This window comes from Rhinolophus sinicus, chromosome 4 (assembly GCF_057876585.1).
Source record: "Rhinolophus sinicus isolate RSI-liver-muscle chromosome 4, RSI-T2T, whole genome shotgun sequence".
Classification (NCBI taxonomy): domain Eukaryota; kingdom Metazoa; phylum Chordata; class Mammalia; order Chiroptera; family Rhinolophidae; genus Rhinolophus; species Rhinolophus sinicus.
In genome coordinates, this window is record NC_142504.1 from 21,407,639 (window position 1) to 21,421,420 (window position 13,782).

At 35.4% G+C, this 13,782-nt stretch overlaps 1 protein-coding gene and 1 long non-coding RNA gene across 2 annotated transcripts in view; one reads left to right on the top strand and one right to left on the bottom strand.

Annotated features, from left to right (window-relative positions):
* The first annotated feature begins 4,381 nt into the window (after positions 1-4,381).
* On the top strand, positions 4,382-5,338 carry PRPS1L1 (phosphoribosyl pyrophosphate synthetase 1 like 1). Its single transcript, XM_019726656.3, has one exon. The coding sequence runs from the start codon at positions 4,382-4,384 to the stop codon at positions 5,336-5,338; it is 957 nt and encodes a 318-aa protein (XP_019582215.2).
* Positions 5,339-6,485: 1,147 nt separating this feature from the next.
* LOC148758336 (uncharacterized) overlaps positions 6,486-13,782 on the bottom strand; it is a 58,065-nt gene continuing 50,768 nt past the window's right edge. The window contains exon 4 of the long non-coding RNA XR_016021060.1: positions 6,486-6,875. This is a non-coding gene — a long non-coding RNA (uncharacterized LOC148758336). The remainder of the gene's footprint in view (positions 6,876-13,782) is intronic.

A 13,782-nucleotide genomic window follows, 5' to 3' on the forward strand; every position in this document is an offset into this window, starting at 1 on the left:
ATTATTAGCTAACTGAATCAAGTAATATTTAAAATGGATAGTGTGTCATGATTAAATTGGGTTTGTCCTATGAATGTAAGGTCTGTTTAACATTAGGAAAGAAATTATTGTAATTTATCATATTAAAATGTTAAATAAGAAAAAACATAATCCCAAAAGATAAAGAAAAAAAGCACTTGACATAATTCAAGTGCCTTTCTTAATTAAAAGAAAAAGAAACTTTCAGCAAACTAATAATAGAGAGGACTTTTAAAATCTAATATTTTCTGATAAAATACAACACACAAATATTATACATAATGGTAAAATATTAAAAGTTTTACCTTTTGAGATTAGAAATAAGGCAAGAATACTCTCATGAGTCTAACATAATACTCAGAATTAAAGTCACATTTCTGAATCACAAAATTGTATCCTTTTCTCCTACTTGCTTCATTCAGCTTTATTTACCTAATCACTAGCTGCATATCTATTGTACAAAATGACAGGTTTCCAACAAAAAGCTCAGTAAACACACACAGTAGTCAACTGAAATTGTAAACAGTTATAAAATGAACTTTAAAGAATTTCTACCAATGTACAGTTCTGTGGGAAATTGCTTTCTCAAAGTATTGTGGATGATTATTATCAACAATAAATGAGGGAAGGTAATGTTACAATAATGATCTGGAACTGTGAGTCGAATGAGTAAGATTAAAGACACAAAGAAACTCTTCTTAATAAACAAGCAGATAACTGCTGGAAAGAAAAATATGTTCCTTGTTTGAAATTAACTGCCAAACATTCTCAACCTACACAAAGCTGTCATAAAGGACATCTAAATCTGTCCTTGTTTGTAACATGTGTTGTGACAGGATTTGACAGTTTATCAAAGAACTATAATTGCCACCTAAACATCTAGCATTTTGTCAACTGCAAGAATGTTTAGTAAATGCATTTATTTTACTTAAAGTACAACAACCATTTTTTTTCTCCACTTTTGAAAGAATTGACTGAATATCTTTTCTCCTTAGCTGATCAAGCTGCATCAGGGATCTCTTTGAATTATTTATATTGGAATTGTGAAGGGTAAAAGAATAATCAGTAAAGCAAGAAACTATTACCAAGGTAATATCTATATATTCTGGGTATTGACTCAGAAGACCTTCAAAACACAAGAATTCTCACAGATCTGTAGAAAGTACATTTAAATACACTTGCCTTGAGAAGGAGAAAGGTAAGCCATTCTCTCTATATCACAATTTCTGTTTTCAGAATAATTTATTAAGAAACAACGTTTTAAATAGAGAGACTGTATTGTTTAGTAGGCATCACTCCTACCTGTAACTTTTGTCAGAAACAATCAATGATAAGATAGATGTCTCTCTCCACCTACAGAGACTAAAGTAAATAGGAGCTAAATTCCCTTGCAATAGATCCGACCCATGTAACAGAAATGTCAGAGCAAAAAAGACATATCCGTGACACTACTAATGGTTCATTTCTCTCCAGAAATAAATTTTTAAAGTAAAAGAATTTTCCAGTCTCAGGTTTAGGGTTTTGTTCTTTGTTGTAATTGTTTGATAAAAGTTTTTATGCAAAAATTCCTGCACTTTTTAATTTTTCCTTCATTCTGATAAACCTCAAAGAAAAGGCATAGAAATGGTATAGTGAGAAAAGCCCTACTTGAAAATTCAGAAATCCCACATTCTAGTCCACATTCTGCCTCCAATTAGCTGTTAGATCCCAGGCAAGTTATTTCATTTCTCTGGGCCTCAGTTCTCTGTCTGCATTGGTTGTTAGATTGACTGGTCTCTAAGGCCATTTCCATCTTTAACATTTTATGATTCTAGAAAAATCCCTGAAACTATGAGGTGTTGCAACAGCCAGAGCTTAGAGCAAAAATAGCATCAAGACAAAATTTCTCCTACTTAACACATCAAGGAAAATGCAACCAACTATGGGTTTTTAATGTTTACATTAGCATTCAGTCCTATTTAGGTAATATTAAGTCTATTTAAAAGTCTGTTTTGTTTTTCTTTAAAAATTGAAAACTGTGTGATACATTAAGAACACTAGGAGAAAAATCTTTTTAATTGGAGCTGCAAGTACTTTTTAGTGCTGCGAAATTAAGCCACAGAATTTTCTTTAGAAATCACTGTATATAGTCTGGCTGAGGATGAGAATTACATGGTATAGGTGGGTCTGTTGATTTTGTAATAGGAAAGAAGGATTGTGGACAGAAATGAGCCAGCAGGCACTGTCAACCATGAAGTGTCTGAAAGGAGGAGACAAGTATGTTGATACTGGGAGAGATGTGATTAGATCAGAAGAGGACATTTTGATGTAGCCATTTTGACATAGCTCTTTATATAGCTTTATAATAATAACACATTCAATATATATAACACTTTTTCTAACAAAGTAATGTGTTCACAGACATTGCCAAATCTTACCATTCCTTACCCCATTCATAAGCTTATCCTATCCATGAACCCAACCCAGTGGAGAAACTCAAAAGTGGGGTGAGAAAATATATTCAAAAAATTATTTAATAATTTCAAAATATGAAAAAGTGATGATTTCGTTTTAGGCTAAATCAAAATACCACAGAAACAAATGTCAGTCTCACAATTAGCAGAATAAAAATGTATGATCTATATCTAACGCCTCCATTATTTTTATGACACAGTCTGTTGGTGAAATTCCTGGTATCTGCGGTCCCTTTCACTTCTTGCCCCATTGCACTTGTCCCAATGCACTTTGGAAGCTGTATGCTTAAAATGTTCTAACAAACACTATTACCATACGTATTTTGTCAGTCTTTTTTAAATTATAAAAATAATGAAAGTTCAAATACTATATTAATAGATGGCCATAAAACATGACAGTCCTCCTTCATTCCCAACTCCCACCAACCTATTTCCCTCTCCAAAGATAATCATAATAAAGATGATTAGATGCTTTAACTATTATCTAATTTTTAAATACATAAATATCATACTGTGCATATTTTTGTGACTGAGTTTTTACATTTAAAAATATCTTGGAGACATTTCCATATCACTACACATAAATCAATCTCTTTAATGGCTCCTTGTGTAGGTACAATATCTTATTTGATAATTGGCCTACTGATGGACATTTGTTGGTGGTTAGGTTTCCATATTTTTTATTTTATGAGCAATTCTAGAGAGGTTACTATTTCTCATTCACCATCTTTTATTTACTTATTTATTTGGTTTTCATATACTTTTTGTTCTCTTGAGAAGCATAAGATTAGTTCCTGCTTATTTTTTTTCTTGATCACAAAAAAATTGACAGTTCATAATACTTGTAGTCTCTTTACAAGCACTAGTATTGGTATTGCAGGGGTAAAAAATGGAAATATAGTATTGCGATTATTTAAAACTTTTCCTTAAAAATGTAGAGTTAAAATTATTTGCATTTAAAAATAAATTGTCATTCACCATCTTATACCCTGTAAGTGGTACAACACCCGACACATAGAACACCTCAGGAAATATTGACTGAGTAAATAAATACAGCAATAAATGCCACTATCGATATATTTTTGAGGTACTTGTGAATATTTTTATGAAATATTTTCCTAGAAGTAAACACATTGAGTCAAAAGTTATGTGCAAAAATTTCCCTTGCAAAATCTATATATTCACACATTCTATTAAAATAGAAATTATCTAGCTTATAATTTTAACTGATATGTGAAAATAATTAGCATTTTCTTGATTACTAGCATTTTTCATATAATAATTACTACTTATTTTTTCCTGTGAATTGCCTATTTATACCATTTTCAAACTTTTAAATTTGATTCCCTTTTCTCACTCAATTGGAAGAACTCTAAAATATATTTTAGACACGTTTTCCAGTTTGTAACTTTCCTTTTAAACTTACGGTTTTTGCGCTGTAGAAGTTTTATATATATGTATTTTTTACTTATTGTATTTATTGGAGTGACACTGGTTAGTAAAATTAAATAGGTTTCAAGTGTACATTTCTATAATACCTCATCTATATTTTGCATTGTGTGTTCACCACCCAGAGTCAGTTCTCCTTCCATCACCATATATTTTTATGTATCCAAATTTATTTATAAAGCCCTGGGAAACTAATACAGGAACTAATAGGAGAAAAATAATCCATGAACTGAAGACTTGATTCTTTAGTTTAAAACTGTGAAGTGGGTGCAAAGCAGGATTTTTCTTTTTTCTTCTTGTTTTTTTAAGACTCAAGGGCAGTTTAGAGCTGCGCACAGCGGGAAGGGACAGTAACCGCCAGTGACAACAACGAGAAGCCGTTACAGTCTGGTCTGATGTCGTTCCAATAGCGGTGGCAGCGGTGACTGCTGGACCAAGAGTGCCCAGGGTAGTTGACCAAAATGCCAAATATCAAAATCTTCAGCGGCAGCTCCCACCAGGACTTATCCCAGAAAATTGCTGACCACCTGAGCCTGGAGCTGGGCAAGGTGGTGAGCAAGAAATTCAGCAACCAGGAGACCTGCGTGGAAATTGGCGAGAGTGTGTGTGGGGAGGATGTCTACATCGTGCAGAGTGGTTGTGGTGAAATCAACGACAATCTAATGGAGCTTTTGATCATGATCAATGCCTGCAAGATTGCGTCAGCCAGCCGGGTGACCGCGGTCATCCCGTGTTTCCCTTATGCCCGGCAAGACAAGAAGGATAAGAGCCGGGCCCCAATCTCAGCCAAGCTTGTTGCAAATATGCTGTCGATAGCAGGCGCGGATCATATCATCACCATGGACCTACACGCTTCTCAAATTCAGGGCTTTTTTGATATTCCAGTAGATAATTTGTATGCAGAGACGGCTGTCCTGAAATGGATAAAAGAAAATATCTCTGAATGGAAGAACTGCACTATTGTCTCACCGGATGCTGGGGGAGCGAAGAGAGTGACCTCCATTGCGGACTGGTTGAATGTGGACTTTGCCCTGATTCACAAAGAGCGGAAGAAGGCCAATGAAGTGGACCGCATGGTGCTGGTGGGAGACGTGAAGGACCGTGTGGCCATCCTTGTGGATGACATGGCTGACACTTGTGGTACAATCTGCCATGCAGCCGACAAAGTTCTCTCAGCTGGAGCCACCAGAGTTTATGCGATCTTGACCCATGGAATCTTTTCTGGCCCAGCCATTACTGTCATCAACAGTGCACGCTTTGAAGCTGTAGTGGTCACCAACACCATACCTCAGGAGGAGAACATGAAGCTTTGCTCCAAAATACAAGTGATCGACATCTCCATGATCCTTGCGGAAGCCATCAGGAGAACTCACAATGGGGAATCTGTTTCCTACCTGTTCATCCATGTCCCTTTATGAGAGAATAACTTTGGTGTTGTTCTATTTTAAAATAAAATAAGACACAAATATAACCTGCCTGTTGTTTTCCTTTGGTATTTGATGAAAAGTTCACCTGAAGACCCAGCTTCTCCAGTGTGACTTTCTACATCCACATCAGGTATATTAGAGTTCATCTTAAATTGGGGAGAGACAGATTGAGAAATAACTACTGAGATTTCCTATCTGGGTTGCCTCATTCTGGCTTCTTCAATGATTTTGTGAGCCTTGAAGCATTAACTATGGGTCAGCTGCTCATTTCAGACTTTGAGGGTATTGTATGGTGGTGTTTGAAAGTGACTGGGGAAGCTTAGACTACTTCACATGTGAATGCCTCAGGGTTTGCTTTGTTCAGAATAGTTAACATGCAGCCAACTCAATCCACCATCACCACCCTCTTCACTCCCCAAACCTCCTTCCCTTCTTCCTCTTCTATCCCCCTAATTTTTCCTAAGCCTGTGCTATTGCATCAAGATCCATGAACAACCCCAAACCTAGTTCTCCCAGTTGCTCAGCCCCTTGCAAGGCAGGAGCAGCTGCTTTTAGCTTGAACAGTTACTGGGTGGGATAATGAGAGGAGGTTACAAAGGGCCACAGACGCTTCTTGAGAGGAAGAAGTTGAATCTATCACCATCTATTTGGAGACTATGCATCTTGGAGTCTCTGCTGTACCTGTTCCTTTTGATTTAGCTTTATCTCCAACCATCTGACCTTTTCCTGGTCAAATGTCTTGTTGGGCTCAATGATCAGTTTACCAGTCTTCTGAAGGCAAACTCACTTCCTGGTATGTACTCTCTAAAATTTGGATTAGATGTGTTTGCTGTAACTTATTCTGAGCCATGGTAGTAGATTTTACTTCCAAACTGCTATTCAGATTTTCAGGTGGTGTGGTAGTGCATTTTGATTAAGCATCTAGTTTTAATCTTCCTTCCTTGTATTTGGTTGGCCTCTCAGATGACCTCAAATTTATATTTAAAAATTGATATTATTGTCTCCTATAGGGGACAAGATGTCTGCATTTGTGTAAAAAAAGAGATGTGAAATTTGGGGGAAATTGCACACAGGCCCTAAAAAGCTTCTAAAGACAAAACATAAACAAGACAGGTTTTTTTTAGTGTTTTTTTTTTTTTTTTTTTTAAGATTTTATTGGGGAAGGGGAACAGGACTTTATTGGGGAACAGTGTGTACTTCCAGGCCTTTTTTCCAAGTCAAGTTGTTGTCCTTTCAATCTTAGTTGTGGAGGGTGCTGTTTAGCTTCAAGTTGTTGTCCTTTCAGTCTTAGTTGTGGAGGGCGCAGCTCAGCTCCAGGTCCAGTTGATCTTTTCTAATTGCAGGGGGCACAGCCCACCATCCCTTGTGGGAGTCGAACAGGCGACCTTGTGGTTGAGAGGACGCATTCCAACCAACTGAGACATCCGGGAGCTCAGCGGCAGCTCAGCTCAAGGTGCCGTGTTGAATCTTAGTTGCAGGGGGCGCTGCCCACCATCCCTTGCGGGCGTCGAGGAATCGAACTGGCAACCTTAAACAAGACAGTTTCAAAGAAACGCTATTCATTGCAGCTTTGTTTACGGTGGCCGAGACATGGAAACAACCAAAATGTCCTTCGATAGATGAATGGATAAAGAAGTTGTGGTATATATACACAATGGAATACTATTCGGCGGTAAGAAAAGATGATATAGGAACATTTGTGACAACATGGATGGATCTTGAGAGTGTAATGCTGAGCGAAACAAGTCAGACAGAAAAAGCGGAGAACCATGTGATTTCACTGATATGTGGTATATAAACCAAAAACAACAAAAGAACAAGACAAACAAATGAGAAACAGAAACTCATAGACACAGACAATAGTTTGGTGGTTACCAGAGGGTAAGGGGGGTGGGGGGTTGGGGGTGGGAGATGAAGGTAAGGGGGATCAAATATATGGTGATGGAAGGAGAACTGACTCTGGGTGATGAACACACAATGGGATTTATAGATGATGTAATACAGAATTGTACACCTGAAATCTATGTAATTTTACTAACAATTGTCACCCCAATAAATTTAATTAAAAAAAATTGTTAAAAAAAGAAACGATATTCAGATTGCTGTCAAACTTCTCATTTGATCTTCCAGGCAATAAACAAAATAGATAAATGTTTGTGAAGTTCTAACGTAATATTATTTTAAACCTAGATTTCTGTGTCCAGCCAAACTACCATTTAAATTAGAGGGCAAAATTAAGGTATTTTTATATATCCAAGTATTCAGAAGCTTTGTCACTGTGAATGCTTTCTGAAAGTATCACTTGGGGATACTTAAAATGAAAACATATACAACCAGAAAGAATATGTGGAATAAAAGAGAAAATGGTGTACAAAGAAAGAAATGAAACTGATAGAAAAATAATTTTTCATCAAGTTATTGTCAAGATTATCACAGTAAATAAGGCAAAATTCACACAAAAATTGAACCACAATATAAAGCACATTATTTTAAAATCTGTAAATAAAATTTCCAGTGGTATCTATAAAACATGGGAGGTTAGGAGATGTTCAGTTTAGTATAAGTATTTTAAGGATCTCACCTAATTTGGGAGGCAGATTACTGACACCAATGATTAACATTATAGAAAAACCTTAGTTTAAATGTATTTTCTAAAATTCCAGGACACTCAAGAGAAGAAAAGAATGGGATAAATTACTTCCAAACTGCTTTTCAGAAAGAAAAAAATGGCACAGGCAAAACTAAATAGATCCAGCTGAAGATGGAAAATAAATGAGAAAGAAAACATAGCAAATATAAAACGCCAAATATATATTATCACAACTAAAGTCAATATGTTAAGTTAATCTTATAAAAGACAGATTATTACATGTGATCGCAAAATATCTAATGATATGCTGTTTAGAGGAGACATGTCTAAAACAAAAATTTGGATATAAAAGGATGATGAAAAATATACCAAATAAATGCTGACAAAGAGAAACTAGGTGAGATACAAAGTAAAAGTGGAATGTGTTTGTTGATTAAATCCCCTAATAAGTTACAATTATAATGAATCTTTATTCATCTAAAAACTCAACATTAAAATATGAACAAAAAAAACAAAACAGGAGCAATGTATAATCTATATACATTGGGAAAATTTAACAAATTCTCTGATAAATCAAATAATCAAGAAAAGATGTTATAGGATTTAAATAACTACTATCACAATTTAATAACTATATGTGGAAATTAGGTAATTAACCTTTTCCCAGCCATGAATGAAATGTTTATAAATATTAAAAATATAATAGGTCACAAAAATACTTCATACATTTTTAAAAGGAATTTATATAGACCATATATAGTAAAGTAGATTTTCTATAATCATCTTGACAACATTGTGAAAAAATAAAACTCTCAGTAAAATAGAAACAGAATGAAGCTTGCTTGACCTGATAAAGAAAACTTACTAGAGACATACAAAAATATACTTAATGATAAAATATTGAAAACATTCCCATTAAAAGCAGACAAATTTCTAGGCCTGTGGAATAAGGCAAGAAAAAGAAGAGAGCAATACTGGGGAAAACAAGAGGCAAAACTGTCATTATTTTCAGATGTCATGAGTCATGATAAAAAAAATCAAATAAAAGAAATACCACCTATTCCTATAAGAGGTCAGTAATGTGACTGAATATAAGATATATAAAACAACTGCTTTCCCTAAAAACCTACAAAATATCATTAAAAATATAATTGAAAAAAAGTTCCCACAACTAGAGCAATAAAATTTAAAAGAACAAAACAAAACAGTAATAAACTCCAAAACCGTAGGACTTGTATAAAAAAAAAAAAAAATGTTACTAAAGAACATAAAATCTATTACGAACCTGGAGAAAAAGAAGAATATAAGAGTTTCCCCAAATCATCTAGTCAGTATAAGCCCAGTGAAAACACTCATCGGATTTTTTAAAAAGAGAACTTGTCAAGATTGTCTTCAAGTCCATCTGGAAAAATAAGTGATCTGAAATATTCAAGCTCTTTTTGAAAATGCTTTTGTACTTCAATATATTAAAACATTCTAAAGCTGCAGTAATTAAAACTGTTGTATTGATGCAGGAATGGACACATAAATGAACATTGCAGAATTTATATTCCTGAAACAGGCCCATATATACTTACAGGAATTTAGTACACACACCCTATTTAATGGAGGGACTGTGTTACTGTAAAAGTAGCATAACTGAATCAATTCTATAGGAGAATCACTATTACATAGTCCCTATGGAGATGGTTTCCTGATATCCTTTATTGGCAACCACTCCTGCAATGTACTCAGATTCTCTGAAGTGGGCATAAGACTCCTGCCGTAGTTTTTTCCTAAGTATCTTCATGAGTTGTATGGTCAATCCAGATCACAGTGATGCTTATGATGGGCTTCTTAATGTTTATTGTCACTTACCATTACCTAGCTTCTTGAGGATCTTAATTTTCTGCTTTCTAGAGTAGAAAACACCTACCCCCTCCTCAAAACGTCCACTTTAAGGCCCTTTATAACACTATACTTTGAAGTGTATCCAATATTATTATTTACACTCACTCACTTTAGCCATTATTGGACAATTAAGCCCCAGTATACAAAATGAATGAAAGAGAGGCCACCGAATCTTAAATAACAAGCACTGCATAATACATTCACCCCACGGTTAGCTAAGTAGCAGATTCCCCAGCTAAAAGCTATAGTATATTTATTGGCCGAGAACTGTTTTATACAGTACATACCAGCTCCCATTGGCGGAGAGCTCACAAGAGTACTTAGAGCCTAAACACGGGAAATATAGAGAATTAATTCTGCCAAAGTGGCATTAAATCAAGTATACATATATTTGATAAAACTGATACATCCTGTCACTATATAAATAATGTACTGATCAATCAACTAAATATCTGACTATTGATTAGGAAACCAATTTTTTCTCCTCCTTAAATGATGCAAAAAAATACCTTCTAGAAGTAATGGTTGTAAAAAAACAGAACTGCAAGCACTGGAAGAAAATGTGAAATAACTTTTATACTCTTGTAACAGAAAAGGCCTTCTTATGATGGATGTAAAACTCAGAATTCATAAAAGATAAGATTGAGACATGATTTCTGGGCTTCTACAGGCAGGAAATGGGCTGATAGAGCTATTCAGCTACAAATATGTGCTTACCATTCAGTAAGGGGGGCGGGGGGTGGGGGGTGGGAGATGAGGGTAAGGGGGATCGAATATATGGTGATGGAAGGAGAACTGACTCTGGGTGATGAACACACAATGGGATTTATAGATGATGTAATACAGAATTGTACACCTGAAATCTATGTAATTTTACTAACAATTGTCACCCCAATAAATTTAATTAAAAAAAAAAAAGGAAAGAATGCCTCCATGGGCAGAGCTGTCCTTGGTGGTCAGTGGGACCACTGAGAATGGCCCAAAGGACCCTGGGGACATGTGAACCCAGAAGCTGAAGGAGCCACTGCTGCAGGCCCAGAGTTTGAAACCCTGGACTCAGGATTATTCTCAGGCCTTAAAACCTAATGAAATTTGACTTACTGAATTTCAAAGTTGCTTAGGACAGGCAACCCCTTTATTCCTTCTCATTTCTCTTTTTTGGAATGGAAACATATATCCCACTCCTATCCCACCATTGTATTTTGGAAGCAGATCATGTATTTTCTGTGTTCACAAGTCCACAGATGGAGATGAGTTTTGCCTCTGGATGATTCACCCAGTCTAACCCATACCCATTTAGATCATTTAGATGATAAGATTTGGGACTTTGATCTGATGATATTTAGATGAGATTTTGGACTTAAAGTTGATGTTGTAATGGGCAGAGACTTTTGGAGATGTTGGGATGAGGTGAATCTATTTTGTATGTGGGACAGATGTGAATTTTGGGGGGGCTAGAAGGCAAATTGTAGTGGGTTGACTAGAGACCCCCTCAAGAGATGCAACCATGTCATAACCCCCAGAACCTGTGAATGTGACCTTATTTAGATAAAGGGTATTTACGGATATAACCAAATTCAGGATTTCTGGAAGGGATCATCCTGGATTTAGAGTGGATCTTAAATATAATGACATGGAAAGAAATTCCTTCCTCATGGACTGAAAGAATCAACATAGTTAAAATGGACGTATTACCCAAAGCAATATACAGATTTAATGCAATCCCCATCAAAAATCCCAATGGCATTTTTCAAAGAAATAGAACAAAAAATCATCAGATTTGTATAGAACGACAAAATACCCTGAATAACCAAAGCAATCCTAAGAAAAAAGAACAGTGCTGGAGGTATCACACTCCCTGACGTTAGCTTGTACTACAGGGCTACAATAATCAAAACAGCATGGCATTGGCATAAAAACAGACACACAGATGAATGGAATAGAACTGAGAACACAGAAATAAACCCACATAAATATGGAGAGATAATTTTTGACAAAGAAGCAAAAAACACACAATGGAGAAAAGACAGCCTCTTCAACAAATAGTGCTGGGAGAATCGGAAAGCCATGTGCAAAAGCATGAAACTGGACTGCTGTCTGTCACCATGTACCAAAATTAATTCAGAATGGATCAAAGACCTAAGCAGAAGACCTAAAACAATAAACTGCATAGAAGGTTTATTGTTTTAGGTACTAAATTTATGGACCTTGGGTTCAAAGAGCATTTTATGAATTTGACTCCAAAGGCAAGGGAAGTAAAAGCTAAAATAAATGAATGAGACTATATCAAACTTAAAAGCTTCTGCACAGTAAAAGAAACCATTGTCAAAATAAAGAGGCAACCAACTGAATGGGAGAAGATTTTTGCAAACAACACCTTTGATAAGGGGCTAATATCCAAAATATACAAGGAACTCATACAACTTAACCACAAAAAAACAAACCCAATTGAAAAATGGGCAGAGGACCTGAAGAGACATACAAATGGCAAATAGACATAGGAAAAAATGTTCAACATCATTAATCATCAGAGAAGTGCAAATAAAAACCACAATGAGATATCACCTCACCCCAGTCAGAATGGCTATCAACAAGGCAAACAGTAACAAGTGTTGGAGAGACTGGAGAAAAAGCAACCCTCATACCCTGTTGGTGGGAATGCAGATTGGTGCAGCCGCTATGGAAGGCTGTGTGGAGGTTCCTCAAAAAATTAAGAATAGAATTATCATATGACCCAGTAATCTGTCTCCTGGGTATCTACGCAAAAAAAATCTGAAAACATTTATCCATAAAGACGTGTGTGCTCCAATGTTCATTGCAGTTTTATTTACGGTGGCTAAGACATGCAAATAACCAAAATGTCCTTCAATACATGAATGGGTAAAGCAGTTGTGGTATATATACACAATAGAATATTATTCGGCAGTAAGAAAATATGAAATAGTACCAGTTGTGACAACATGGAAGGATCTTGAGATTATAATGCTAAGCAAAATCAGTCAGACAGAAAAGTTGAGAATCATATGATTTCACTGATATGTGGTATATAACACTAAAAACAACAAAAGAAGAAAACGAACAAATTTAGATGCATGACCACCAAAATCTGGTCCACTACTCCCAATATAAACTTTCTACTCCATTCTTCTTGGTCTATTCATTGCCCCAGAAAATACTTGCAAATCTCTGCCATCATTTCTTTACACACATTCACCAAACCTCTAATAGCCTCTCTGTTATCCTCCACTTGACTAAATCTTACTTTTCTTCAAGGCCCATTTCTTTCTCAATATTTGATCTCTTTCTCTCTCTTCTGTAAATTTCTGTTGTCTGCAACATTCTTTGCAATGTTGCCTTCTCTTATGAGATTAGCTTGAGTGGTCCTTAAAGGACTGGGAGTATTTCATATATATTTTTTTGGTATCTTCAGGATACTTTATATAATATGTAATATGCCTTATATAATAATATACTACGCAGTCAGTTATTATGCTTTGGTTGACTTTTTAAAATTGATATCAACCTTAACCTGATGAGGGGTAAACCTAGCAGTAGCTAAGTAGGTGTCTTAAAAACCAACCTAAGGATTTTTTTAATTTATTTGAAAAAACAATGGAGAGCTATGGTACTATTTTCAATAGATGACTGATGCAATGAACGTAGTTCTTTCTGAAGAGAATGCAGCAGCATTGTGTGAAGTGAACTGGCCTGGAAAGAGTCTGCAACTGGGAGATCAAATGAGTCTAGGTGAGTTCTATTTTGAGAAATTAGGCCTATATATTTTTTAGAATTATACTAAACAAGAAGGCTTCATTGTCCTAATTCCTAACACATACAAGAGATGTTTACTGGAATTCAGCTTGAGTATAAATTTCTAAATGTAATACTGACAATATCTCTTATCAGAGGACATGATTAATGATGTTTTCCTCAGAGTTGCTTCACTTAGTGTTTA

Excerpts from the sequence above, each read along its gene's own strand:
- PRPS1L1 (XM_019726656.3), top strand. The coding sequence starts at position 4,382 with ATGCCAAATATCAAAATCTTCAGCGGCAGCTCCCACCAGGACTTATCC.